Source organism: Aureococcus anophagefferens (genome assembly GCF_000186865.1).
Source record: "Aureococcus anophagefferens unplaced genomic scaffold AURANscaffold_1, whole genome shotgun sequence".
In the NCBI taxonomy this organism is placed as follows: Eukaryota; class Pelagophyceae; order Pelagomonadales; family Pelagomonadaceae; genus Aureococcus; species Aureococcus anophagefferens.
Window position 1 is genome coordinate 2,894,148 of NW_008705561.1, and position 13,222 is coordinate 2,907,369.

The window sequence follows — 13,222 nt, forward strand, 5'->3', positions numbered from 1 at the left end:
GCCGGCGCGCCGCCCGCCGCGGCCGCGCCGGCCTTCGCCTTCGGCGCCGCGCCCGCCGCGCCGCCCGCCGCGGCGAAGCCGGCGTTCGCCTTCGGCGCCGCGCCGGCCGGCGGCGGCTTCGGCGCCGGGAGCAGCTTCATGGCGTCGGCGAAGCCGCCGCCGCCGCCCGCGCCCATGGAGTCGTCGCCCGCGCCGCCGCGCGCGCCGCCGGCCGCCGCGAACGGCGCCGCGCGGCCGTCGTCCAAGGCCGACAAGGTCGCGAAATGCAACAAGGCCTTCCTCGCGTGGCTCCAGCGCCAGCGGGCGGCCGCGCCGTCGGCGCCCTGGACCGCCGGCGTCCGCGACTACGTCGCCTACGTCGAGAAGCTCGAGCGGCTCGCCGGCGACGCCGCGCCCGCCGCGCCCGCCGCGCCCGCCGCGCCCGCGGCGCCCGCGGCCGCGCCGAAGCTCTTCGCCGCCGAGGCCGCGGCGGCGCCGAAGCCGGCCTTCGGCTTCGCGCTCGGCGGCGGCGACGCCGCCGCGCCCGCGCCCGCGAAGCCCGCGGCGCCGCTCTTCGCGTTCGGCGCGCCCGCGCCCGCGGCGCCCGCGGCGGACGCGGCGCCCGCGAAGCCCCTCTTCTCCTTCGGCGCCGCGGCGCCCGCGGCCGGCGCGGCCCCCGGGGGCTTCTCCTTCGGCGCGGCGCCCGCGGGCGGCGGCGCGGCCCCCGGGGCCTTCTCCTTCGGCGGCGGCGCGGCGGCGGCCGCGCCGGCGGCCGCCGGCGACGACGACGAGGCCATGCCCAAGGAGGAGCTCGTCGCCGTGCAGCGGGGCGACGACGGCGACGAGTCGACGGTCTTCGAGTCGCGCTGCGCCATGCGGCGCTACGACAAGGGCGACGGCGGCGACGCGCCGCAGTGGCGCGACCTCGGCAAGGGCCAGCTCCGGGTCATGGAGCGCGGCGACGGCGACAAGCGCGTCGTCGTGCGCAACGACGTCGGCAAGGTCGTGCTCAACTTCGCGCTCGCGGCGGCGATGAAGGTGCGCAAGACCAAGGCCGGCGTCGCCGTGAGCGCGGACAGCGGCGCGGGCGTCCAGCAGTACCTCCTCCGCACGAAGGCGCCGCTCGAGGCCGCGCACCTCGCGCCCGCGACCTTCGCCGACTGAGTTCTAGTTCGCTTAAAGCCGCTCGTAGAGGACGTCGTAGGTGCGGATGTCGACGGCGCGGCCGTCGGCGGCCTGCGCGCGCATCGCGGCGTAGCCCTCCGTCGCCACGAGCCACGTCGACGTCCGCTGGACGGCCGCGACCCGCGTCGGCGAGAGCCGCGTGAAGCAGTTGATGGTCTCGATGTCCTTGACGGACGGCGGCACGGCGGCGCCGCCCGGCAGGGACAGCTGCTGGCGCGTGAGCTCGCCGACGTCGAAGACGCGGCGGCCCGCGCCGTCGACGATCTCGCCCGCCGCGGGCTCGTAGCGCCGCGCGAGCGCGCGGAGCCGCGCGAGGTAGACGCCGCCGCCGGAGCCCTCGGGGGCGAGCTTGAAGGTCAGGTCGTCGGGGTTGAAGTTCGCCGAGTCCGGCAGGTCCCGCACCGCGCCCGCGCCGCCCATCGTCGCCGCCGCCAAGCTCTGAATGTTATAGGGCCGGTCCGCGACGAGCCGCCCGCGCGCGTCGCGCACGAAGCGGCAGTCGTAGACGACGGGCGGCGACCGCAGCTCCTTGAGCGCGGCGGCGAGCGACGCGTTGCCGCCGAAGAGCGCCGCGCCGAGCGGCGCCTGCACGTCGACGGCCGTGGACGTCGTCCGCCAGGAGCCCTCGAAGAAGTCGGGGTAGTAGACGTCGCTCGCGTCGAGGCCGTAGGACGGCCGCGCCGTCGTGACGCGCTGGCCCACGCGCCGCCGCAGCGTCGTCAGCGACCCGTCCGGCGGCGGCGCGGCGGCGGCGGCGACGCCGGGCGCGACCAGGGCCGTGCGCAGGGCCGCCGGCGCGCCGACGAGGACGTCGCGCCGTTCCGCCGCGGGGCGCAGGGCCGCGCAGGCGCACGCGTGCAGCAAGAGGCGCCTCACGGTGGTGAAAGGCGAGGTTGACATCGATCGAGTCATCGCAGAGCAAAAGCGCCCTGGTCAATGTGCCGTCAACTTAATTTATGCAGCCCTTTGTTGAAGCCCGACGCGTACGACCGAACCGAAACCGCGCTCTTATAAAAAAAAGACGAGGACGCGCCTCAGTCGTCGGTGGCGAAGCGCGCGAGGAGGTGCTCGTACTTGGGGACGTCGCGGAGCGTGGCCGTCTTCGCGTCCGCGTCCGCGAGGAGCCGCTTGACGTCGGCGACCGCGTCCGTCCGCGGGCTCACGGCCGCGTCGCCGACGGCGACGAGCGCGAGGCCCGGCGCGAAGCCGCGGTCCGCCAGGTTTTGGGGCTGGTCGCCGAGGACGAAGTACGCGCGGCCGTCGACGTCGCCGACGGCGACGTTCAAGGCGTCGCCGGCCGCGAGCGCGACGACGACGTCCGGCGGCGGCGCGAGCGTCACGGAAAAGGCCGCCCCACTCGCCGCGGCGGCCTTGGCCTCCGCGAGCACGCGCCGCCCCACGAGCGCGGGCGTCGCGTAGCCCGCGGACATGCGGAGGAGCCGCCTGGGCAGGAAAAGGGTGCGAAATTCCCAACTTCAAAGGCTCCTCTCTCGGTCGTTTTCCGCTCGTTTCGGCTCATTTTTGGACGAGCGATCATCTCTCGGAGCGCTCTCGACGCGTGGATGCTTTTTCCGGAACGCGCGCGCGCGGAACACTCATGTTGAAGCGAACTTGAATCACTCTTTTCCTGCCCTGGGAGCCGCGGCGCGCCCGTGCACGCGCAGAGCAGGAACCCGACGGTCGCGCCGCGCCGCTCGCCCGCCGCGACCTCGCCGTTCGGCCCCCGCGCGAAGTCCTTGACGACGCAGGCCTCGGTCATCGTCCCGTGCGTCTTGAGCTTGAGGCCGATGGTCTCCGCGCGCCGGCCCGGCGGCGACGCGTCGAAGAGGACGACGTCCGCCGCGCGGCCGCCGCGGCCGCCGCCGCGGCGCCGCGCGCGCGCGGCCCGGGCCCCCGGCGCGAGCTCGAGCCCCAGCACCCGGGGCCGCGCGGGCGACGTCACGCGCACGACCGTGTCGTCGCGCGCGAGGTCCCGCGCGTCCGCGCCGTCGACCTGGGCAGGACAAGAGAGATTCAACGTCGCTTCAACGTGAGTGTTCCGCGCGCGCGCGTTCCGAAAAAAGCATCCACGCTTCGAGACCGTTCCGAGAGATGATCGCTCGTCCAAGAATGAGCCGAAACGAGTGAAAAACGGCCGAGATCGAAGCCTTTGAAGTTGGGAATTTCGCTCTCTTGTCCTGCCCCGCCGTCGACGGACACCAATCGCGCGCCGGCGACGTCGTCCGCGGAGAAGCCCTGCTGCGCGAGCGCCGCGGCGCACTGGCCGCCGGCGACGAGGCCCGCGACGGCGAGGTGGCGCGGGTCGTCCGGGTGCTGCGCGAGCTCGAGGCCCAGGGGCCCCGGTGCCCGGAGCGTCACGTCGACGTCGCCCGCGGCGCAGTCGCCCTCGAGCCGCGGCAGGTCGCATACGTCCGGCAGGTCCAGCGCCCGCCGGAGCGGCGCCCAGGACGCGCCGAGGAGCGCGTTGATGGGCTCGAGCAGGTCGCGGCTCTTGTCGACGACGAGGTCCCGTAAAGCTTCGCAGACGTAGTCGCGGATCTGGTCCCGGAAGAGCCCCGCGAGGGAGTTGAAGACCCAGGAGAAGCGGTGCTCGTCCATGGTCAGCTCGAGGTCGTCGATGGCGACGTCGCAGCGCGTCAGCGCGACGACGGGCTCCGGGTCGCCGCTTTCCGAGTTCCGGCGCCGCGCGCTCAGCGCGAGCGCGACGGACGCGTCCGCGACCTGGGCGGGAACAGGGTGATGCAACGTCGCTTCAACGTCAGAGTTCCGCGCGCGCGCGTTCCGGAACAAGCATGCACGCGTCGAGACCGTTCCAAGAGATGATCGCTCGTCCCAAAATCAGCCGAAACGAGCGGGACGCGGCCGAGAGAGGAGAAGTTGGGAAGTTCGCACCCTTTTCCCGCCCCGTCCGCGACGGCGACGTCCGCGCGGCCCTCGGCCTCGAGGAAGGGGAACTGCTTCTGCCGGAAGCGCCAGGTCAGGTTCGGGAACGTCGCCGAGATGCGCACGGCCTTGAGCGCGAAGAGCGCGCCGCCGCCGTCGACGTCCGCGTCGTCGCCGCCGGCCCGGAGCCCGACGCCCTTGCGCACGACCCGGGACCCGTCGGACGACGCGACGTCGACGGTGACGTCGTTCTCGTCGATGCGCAGCTGGGACAAATTCAAATTGTCGAGGAAGTAGTCGACGTTGTCGGACTCGACGTCGACGGGGGGCACGGGCATCGCCGGCAGGTGGCGCAGCAAGAAGCCCAGCGCCGCGTCGTTGACCTTGCGGACGACGTCGTCGCGCGCCGACGCGTCGGCCGCCAGCGACTCGGCCGTCGCGACGACGTCGTCCGCGTCGAGCGTCGCGACGGCGTCGAGCGCGTCGCGGACGCCGTCGTCGTCCGTCGCCATTTGGGCAAAGTGCATGACGCGCTCGTCGCGGTTCAGCGCGCTCAGCGTCTCGAGGAGCGACGCCGACGCGTCCGCGACGCGCCGCACGCCGTCGACGGCCGCGTCGCCGTCGAGCGCGCGGCGGCTCGCGGCCGCGACGTCGCCGCTGCCCGCGACGTCCTCGAGCGCGGACTTCAGCGGCGACTCCGCGAGGAGCGCGCCGAGGGCGTTGTGGTCGCCGCCGCCGGCGTAGCCCAGGGCGAGCGTCGCCGCCCGCCGCGCGAGGTCGTCGCCGGACTCGGGCGCGCCCTCGGCGAGCGTCGCGACCAACTCGTCGACGGACGCGGTCGCGGCCCGCGCGAGCGCGCCCTCGTAGGCGTCCGCGGCGACGGCGAGGTCGAGGAGCCAGCTTTCGCCGAGGCCGCAGGCCTCGGCGGCCTCCACGGCCGCGGCGAGGGCCGCGCGGAGCGCGTCCGCGGCCGCGTCCGGCGGGAGCCGCGAGAAGCCCGCGGACCGCGCCTCGCGGAGCCAGGCCCGCGCGAAGTCCGCCGCCGCGTGGGCGACGGCCGCCGCGGCCTCGCCCGCGCCGCCGGCGCTCTCCGCGACGAGGGACCAGGAACTCGCGCGCGCGGCCGCGAGCGCGTCGTCGAACGCGCGCTCGAACGCGTCGCCGTCGAGCAGCTTGCTCGCGACGACGCGCGCCGCGACCTCCCGGGCCTTGGCCTTGAGCGCGTCGCCCCGGTTGTCCGCGCCGACCTCGGCGCCCATGAGCGTCGCGAGGGCGCCCGTGCGGCTCTCGGCCTCGAGCGCCGCGCGCGCGCGGCCGACCTCGGCCTCCAAATCCCGCGCCGCGCGCGACTCCGCGACGGCGGCGCCGACGGCGCCCGACAGGTCCGTCACCTCGTCGCGCGCGCGCCGGAGCTCCGGGTGGTCCGCCTCCGCTCTTTCCAGGGAGCTCGCGAGCTCGCTCGACGCGCCGTCGACGAGCGCGCGGAGGTCCCGGGGCCCGTCGGACGCCGCCGCGGTCCGGTAGAGCTCGAGCTCCGCGGCCTCGTCGCCCACGTCCCGCGCCGTGGCCTCGTAGATGTCGGCGGCCTCGCCCGACTTGCGCCGCGCGAGCGCCGCGAGCTCCGCCTCGACGTCGTCGGCCTCGAGCGCCGTCGCGAGCGACGACCGGAGGTCGCGCCTGGGCAGCAAAAGGGTGATTCAACGTCGCTTCAACGTGAGTGTTCCGCGCGCGCGCGTTCCGGAAATAGCATCCACGCTTCGAGAGCGTTCCGAGAGATGATCGCTCGTCCAAAAGTCAGCCAAAACGAGTAGAAAACGGCCGAGAAAGGAGCCTTTGAAGTTGGGAATTTCGCTCTCTTTTCCTGCCCTGGGTCGCGCGTCGCTCCTTTCGTCCGCGCGACGAGGCGGTCGAGCGCCGGCGCGTCGCGCTCCAGCAGGCCCGTCGCCTCGGAGAGCCCCGCGTCGATGCGGTCGTCGAGGTCCTCGGCGAGGAGCGCGTCGCGCACGGACGCGGGCAGCGCGTCCGTGAGCTTTTTGAGCGCGCCGATCGCCGTCTCGACCATGGCGACGGCCGCGCCGGAGACGCAGTGCGCGACGGGCGCCGCGGTCGCCGCGGGGCAGGCGACGGACCGCGCGTCGTGCGGCGCCACCAGGCGGCCGCCCCAGTCCAGGACCGCGCGCGTCGCCCCGTCGCCGACGGCCGCGGCCGCGCCGCGGCCGAACGGCGTGACGACCGCGTAGCCGTCCGCGCAGGGCAGCGCGCGCAGCACGTCGCCGCTCGGGACGACGTCGAGGCCCGGCGCGACGAGGTGCGCGCCGTCGGCCGCGCGCCAGCCGAGGAGCACGCCCGTCCGCCGCGCGCCGTCCGGAGCGCGCCACGCGACGCACGTCCCGGGCGGGCCGAAGCCCCGCGCGCCGACGCGCGCCCAGGCCGCGCGCCAGGAGCCCCAGGCCGCGCGGACGACCACGGCGTCGCCCTCGATTTGCACCACGACGCCGGCGCAGGGCCCGGGCAGCGCGACCGCGCCGCCGACGGCGGGCGCCGGCGACGGCGCCGGGAACTCGGCGCTGCCCCAGGCGCACTCGACGCGCACCGTCGACGCGTCGACGCGCGCCACGACGCCCTCCGACGCGGCGTCGCGCATGCACACGGCCGCGCCGACGCGGGGCACCGCCATCGCGACGATGTGGCTTTACTTGAAGTTCAACGTACCGTCAAATAAACATCGCCGGCGCCGCCAGCACTTCCACCAGCTGGAGCGCGGCCGCAGGCTCGCCCCCCAACACCGGCCTTACGACGCCGCGCGTCGCCTTGGCGGTGACGTGGGGCCCCGGGAGCGGGAGCGGGACGGGCGCGGAACATTCGTCGTCACCAGTCGTCGTATCGCGGCGTCGACATGCGGAACATGCACGGCAGAAAAAGACACCCGCCGCAGAGGCCCTGCGGGCCGCCGCAGCCCCAAGATACGCGGCTGGAATGACAGAAGTCGTCGTGGAATACGATCGTCGCGTTTTTATTTTTGAAGACACCGTCCGCTCCGCTTCGGCTGTAATAGTCATCTTTTTTCGGCCCGGGTTTATCGCAAATGGTGTACATGACAAACCTGTTGCGCCCTCGTGCTTCCAGCTTGTAACAGCAGACGGGGCCGAGCGGCACGGCGAGGGCGCCGCCCGGTCCGAGGCAGCAGCAAATCCCGACGCCGGGGCCCAACCTACGTTTGAAGGTGAGATCCTCCCACGTCCAGCGGCGCCGGCGCACGCACCACCACCCCTGCACACGCAGCGCGCCACCGATCTCGTCGTCGCGAGACGGCTGCTGTCCCTTCGAGTCCGACGCGCGCGCCTCTTCTGCCGTCCCGGCGTCGTATTTCGCGGCGCCGGCCTGCGCCTCTTCTGGGTATTTCGCGGCGCCGGGCTGCGCGACGACGACGCCTCCCCTTTGCTGGATCGCGAGGACGCGCGCCTCCCGGGCCTTGGCCCTGGCGATCCGCTGTCGCTGGAGGCCCTGGAGCTTCCGCGCGCTGTCGTCCCGGACGTATTCCCGAGGGGGCGGCGCGCCGCCGTCGCGGCCCCGCTCGCCGCTCGGCGCCGCGCCCGCCGCGGGCGACCCGCCGTCGACGACCGCGCGGCAGCGCCTCGCCCGGTCCACGAGCGTGCCCGTCTCGTCGACGCCCAGCGCGCGGCACGCGCCGGAGATGACCTCGGGGATACGTCCCTCGAGACCGAGCTGTTCCTTGAGGAACACGCAGTGCTCCTTGAGCGTCGGCTCCGGCCCGGGGGCGACGGCGACCACGCGCGCCTCGATCACCGGGACGGGCTCCGGCGCGACTCTGCCCGAGTTTGCGCCGTGCGCCTTTTGTACAACGCGCGGCGCGTCGTCCATGGACAGACGTTTGATGGCTTATCAGGAGTGTTTCTTGGCGCCGTTTCTTCACGTCGGGATTGACGCTTCTATGGCGCCCGGCATGTTGCTGCCGCGTCGAAGCCCGTCAAACCAGCGCGCGTTGGCATAAGCATTGCTGCCAGGAATGCTTGCCCCTGACGGAGCGCAATCAGGCTGTGGCGCACGGCGTAGCAATGATGAGGTTTTCAGGTTTCCAAAAGTTTGGTGGCTCGGAGCCAAAGGTCAAAATTTACCCCGCATTCTGGTGCCGAATCGGCACCAGCGCGTTTTGGCTGTGAGCTGCATCTCAGCCGCATTGGATTTCGTCAGGGACAGAGGGCAGCCTCGCATCCCAACTAAGTTACTTCAACCACCGCCTACACAAGTACCTCTGCTGGCATAAGCGCAGTAAAGGGGACTCAAGATGCCGCCCGTGCGCTTGCGGCGCGAGGCCGTGCCGGCCAGCTGGAGCGCGGCCGCAGTGGTCGCTGGAAAACCCGCCCTTACGACGCCGCGCGCGTCGCCTTGGCGATGATGTGGGGCCGCAGGAACGGGATCGGGACGGGCGCGAGGAACTCGTCGATGTCGAGGCCCTCGAAGAGGCCCGGCGCGACGGCGCGGATTGCGTCGGCCGTGCGCCGGAACTTGCAGCCGTTGCCGACGATCTCGAAGACGGGCGCAAAGGCGCGCTGCGCGAGGCGCGTCGCCGTCCCATCCTCTGCGGCTACGTGCTCCATGACGAGGAGCTTCCCCCCCGGCCGGAGCGCGCGCGCGGCCTGGCGCAGGACCGCCTCGGGGTCGTCGACGGAGCAGAGCACGTGCGTGAGCACCGCGACGTCGAAGGATGCCGCGGGCACGTCGACGTCCTCGCCCTTGAGCCAGGCCGTCTCCCGCGGGAACGTTAGGTGCGCGGCCGCGGCGGCCTGCGCCGCCTCGAAGTGGCGGTTCGGCTCGACGCCCGTCCACCGGCTCGGCGCGTTCGCGGCGTCGAGGCAGGCGAAGTTCGTGCCCGGGCCCGGGCCGAACTCGATGACGGCCCGGCCCGCGAGCGCGCCGCCGAGGCCGAGGCGCTCGCAGCGCGGCGGCAGCATCGCGGGCTCCTTGGCCAGCGATTCGCACAGCCTCGCGAACGCGCGCGCGCGCAGGGACCCGTCCGACGCCAGCGCCGCGAGCCCGAGCGCGGCGACGAGCACGACGGCGCCGAGGACGTAGGACAGGAACTTGAGGGCCCTGCTCGCGAAGCCACGAGACTCTAGCGCGAGGCGAGCCGTCGCGACGATGCACAGCGACGCCGTCGCCAGGCCTATTGCTACGGGGGGCACGCAACACGGACAGACCTGCAGCCCCAGAGACATGCCGCGAGCGACGACCGTGCGATGAGAAACGCCTCAGCCAAGACCCTGGACTGCGATTTTACCGCAAGTAAAAGGGGAGCTTCAAGTTCGATACTTAAAGCTCCGCTCCCACAAATCAAAAAGCAAGCAATCAAAGTAAATAAGTTCATGCATATGGGCTAGCTAGTTAGAAAGCGCGGTCACCGCGGCCGCCCCCGCGCGTAGGACGCGAGCCCCACGCCCGCGGCGAGGAGCGCGAAGGCGGCCGCGTGCGCGGCGGAGAAGGGCTTCTCGAAGAGGAGGAAGCTGAGGACGAGCGTGAGGACCTTGCGGAGGGACGTGACGACGACGCCGGCGACGCCCGAGAGCTCCTTGACGACGACGAGGTAGGCGCGGAGCCCCGCGTAGGAGCAGCACGCCTGCGCGACGAGGAGCGCGGCGCCGGCGCCGTGGTCGCCGCACCACGCGAGCGCGGGGCGGAGCTCGCCGGACCCGGCGCAGTAGGCGAGAACGAGGACGAAGCAGCCCGCGTTCGAGTAGACGATCATGCGCCCCACGGGGTACCGGAGCTCCCGGAGCACGCGCTCCTGCAGGTTCGGCACGAGCGCGTCCGCGAAGACCGCGAGGCCCAGGAGACCGCAGCCGAGCGGGAGCCCGTCCCTCCCGTCGCCGGCCTCGCCCCGGAAGTCCGCCAGGGACAGGAGCGCCAGCGCGGCGCACATGAGGAGCGCCGCGGCGTACTCGAGCGGCGCGAATTTCTTCCCCCCGAGGATCGTGCCGAAGACCATCGTCGGCACGAGCTTGCTCGACTTGAAGGCGACCTTGACGGGGTAGTTGACGTAGTTGAGCGCCGCGGAGCCGCTGCCCTGCGACGCCGCGAGCGCGACCGCGAGCGCGGCGACGCAGCGCCGGAGCGTCGTCGCGTCGGCGGGCGCGAGCGCCTCGTCGAGCGCCTGCCACTCGAGGGCCGCCGCGCAGGCCGAGACGACGGCGATCTCGACGAGCGTCATGAACCAGCCGAAGGAGAAGCCCGGCGTGCGGAAGGCGCGCTCCTGCAGCGCGTCGTGCGCGAGGAAGAAGAGAAAGAGGCAGGCCACGGCGGCGGTCAGGCGCGGGCTCCAGGCCGGCGGCGGCTCCGCGACGTGATCCTTCAGGGCCGACACGTGCTCCGGCCGCGGCGACCCGAGGAGCGCGTTGTCGGAGCTCGTCATGGCCGCCGTCGAAGCAGAAATCTGACCCGCACTCCTCGCAGCCGTTGTCGCGGTCCTTGTACACGACCTTGGCCGGGTTGCGCGGGATGCCGCCGCGCCGATGCCTCCGAGCCGATGGACTACCGACGGCTTGGAATCGGCTTGGAGATTCGAGTCAATGTTTGACATCAAGTTGACATTAACAGTGCTGCTAGGCTGCCCCGATCGGGCCTCGCGACAGTTGAGCCAACACGCATAAAAACTAGCCCGTGTCCTCGCCGGCGGTTCCTCGCGCTCGGCTGGGCGTAAACGGGAGCCACGGCGCTGGTCCGCGGCGCCGCGATGGGCGCCGTGACGGAATCGACGATCCGCGAGAAGCGCGACGCGCTCGCGCGGGACCAGGCGGCCCTCGCGGCGACGGGCCGGCTGCGGAGCGACCGGGACTCGCAGCGCGCCGCCGACGCCGCGGCCGAGGCGACGAGCTCCCAGGCGGCGAGCGCCGAGGCCGTGAGCCAGTGCTTCGTGGCGCGGCCCGCGGCGCGCGGCGGCGCCAACGAGCGCGTCCTGCGGCGCGTCTTCCACGCCGAGGAGCGGCGCGCCCGCGAGCGCGGCCGCGCGGGCGCGGGCCGCGCGGAGCTCGCGGCGGCGCTCGAGGCGTGCACGGGCTGCGCGCCGCGGCCCGCCGAGGTCCGCGCCATGCTCGCGGGCCGCGACACCGTCGACGTCGACGCGTTCCTCGCCATCTACCGCGACGTCCGGGCCGGCGCCCTCCCCTTCGAGAACCTGGCCAGGGCCATGGCCGCGTTCGCCGCGCTCTGCGCGGCCATCCCGGACACCGCCGCCGTCGCCTAGGGGGCGAGGGCTAAGATCTGCTAGCGCTAAGCAGTACTCTAGGCAACGCCGGCTTCATCAAGTTGACAACGACGGAAAAAGCAGCCCGCCGTGAGATGGCTATCTGATGGCTGGGTCGCTGGGCTAGTATCAAACCATATACGGCCTCGATGTCCTTCCGCGACTTCGTCAAGAGCCGCGGCGCCGCGCCGGCGCGGGCCGAGGCGGCGCCGGCGCCGCGGCGGCGGCCGGGCGGCGCGGCGGCGGCGGCGCGCGGCGGCGAGGCGGTCGCGACGCGGACCTTCGGCCGGTCGGCCCCGCGCAACGGCGCGCGCGCGCGCGCCCGGGCGGAGAACGCGAAAAAGCTCGGGGGCAAGGTCTTCGTCGGCACGCCCGGCGACGTCGCCGCCCACGAGTCGATGGCGAAGCTCCTCGCGCGCGTGGCCGAGCACGTGCCCCTGCCGCCGGGGCGGCCGCGGCCCCTGGCGGGCTTCGAGGCGCCCGCGCACGCGCGCCTCAACGCGCTGCGGCGCGCGACGGCCCTGCTCGTCGGGCCCGACGCGCTCGAGGCCGCGGAGGCGAGCGAGCGCGGCCTCGGCATCTTCTGCGAGGCCGCGTCGACGGCGCTCAACTTCCTCGCGGCGCTCCTCGAGTCGGACCACCCGCTCCGCTACGGTCTGGGCACCCGCTTCAGCCTCCCGGCGCTCACGCGGCAGCACGCGGAAGCCGTCGCGCTCGCGACCGCGCGGCGCGTCGTCGTCCGCATGCACGACAACGGCTTCTTCGGCAACTTCCTCCAGCTCCTCGACGCGCTCGTGCACTGCCCGGCCTCCTGCGCCATCGCCGTCGACTGGCGCACGGACGGCCACGAGGGCCACTTCACCTACGGCTCCGAGAACGTCGGCGCGAACGTCTACGACGACCTCTTCGAGCCCCTCGGCGACGCGGACGTCCAAAACACACTAACCTTCCCGCCGGACGACGCTCCGCCGGCGGCGCCGGCCTCCGAGGCCGACGCCGTCCACGCGCAGATCGCGGCGCAGCTCGCGCCGCGCGACGGCGGCGTCGTCAAGAGCTCGCGCCGCGTGAACCTCTACCTCTCCGCGTGCTTCCGCGGCCTCTACTTCGACGCGCCGGAGTTCGACCGGCACCGGCGGGCCTACGCGGCGGCCTACGCGGCCCGCGTCCGCGTCCGCGACCGCTCCGTGAACGCGGCGTTCGCCGCGGTCGCCGCGGTGCTCGAGGGCGCGTACGTCGTCGGCGTGCACAAGCGCGTCGCGACGCCCGCGACGGAGCAGATGCAGCGGCGCCTGCGCATCCCGGCCGTCGCGACCTTCGCCGACGTCGCCGCGCGATTGTTCGTCGCGCGCGGCGGGTTCCAGCGGCGCGCGCTCGTCTACCTCGCGACGGACGACGCGGCCGCGCCGCCCGCGTTCCGGTCCGTCTTCGGCGACCGCCTCGTCGTGCGCGACGGCGTGCGGCGCACGGACGGCGGCGTGCGGAACGGCGTCATGAACGAGGTCCACAACCAGCCCGGCAGCGGCCTCCAGGAGGCGCGGGACGCGCTCCTCGACGCGCTCATTCTAGCCCACTGCTGCGACGTCCTCGTCCACGTCGACTCCAACGTCGTCCTCTCCGTCGCCTGCATGAACGCGGACCTCGAGCTCGTCCACGCGGCGGAGCACTCCGACGACGCCGCGGACCGCCAGGACCAGTTCACGGAGCTAACTAGCGAGGAGTGAGGGGTCGAGCTCGCCGTGGACGAAGCGGCCGAGGGCCTCCGCGTCGCGCACGGCCGCCGCGAGCGCGCCGCTCGCCGGAAGGTCGCCGGGCGCCGCGACGACGAAGGCCGCGCCGCCGGGTCCCCGGCCGCCCCACGCGCACGCCGCGCCGCCGCCGCGCGACACGGCGACGGGCGCGCCCGCGGCGAGCCAGGGC

The 13,222-nt window shown here is 73.6% G+C and overlaps 2 protein-coding genes across 2 annotated transcripts in view; one reads left to right on the forward strand and one right to left on the reverse strand.

Moving 5' to 3' along the window:
- The window catches only part of AURANDRAFT_60898 (hypothetical protein), a gene marked incomplete at both ends in the record, with an annotated part of 4,866 nt that extends 3,723 nt beyond the window's left edge, over positions 1-1,143 (forward strand). The window contains one exon of the mRNA XM_009034203.1: positions 79-1,143. Coding sequence (XP_009032451.1) covers positions 79-1,143 — 1,065 coding nt within the window. The remainder of the gene's footprint in view (positions 1-78) is intronic.
- Positions 1,144-2,198: 1,055 nt separating this feature from the next.
- AURANDRAFT_60899 (hypothetical protein) lies at positions 2,199-6,724 on the reverse strand (the record flags this gene model as incomplete). The annotated part of the gene is made up of 5 exons (XM_009034299.1): positions 2,199-2,607; positions 2,838-3,157; positions 3,364-3,885; positions 4,080-5,724; positions 5,853-6,724. 5 exons carry the CDS (start codon positions 6,722-6,724, stop codon positions 2,199-2,201), a joined length of 3,768 nt encoding a protein of 1,255 aa, XP_009032547.1.
- Positions 6,725-13,222: the final 6,498 nt, after the last annotated feature.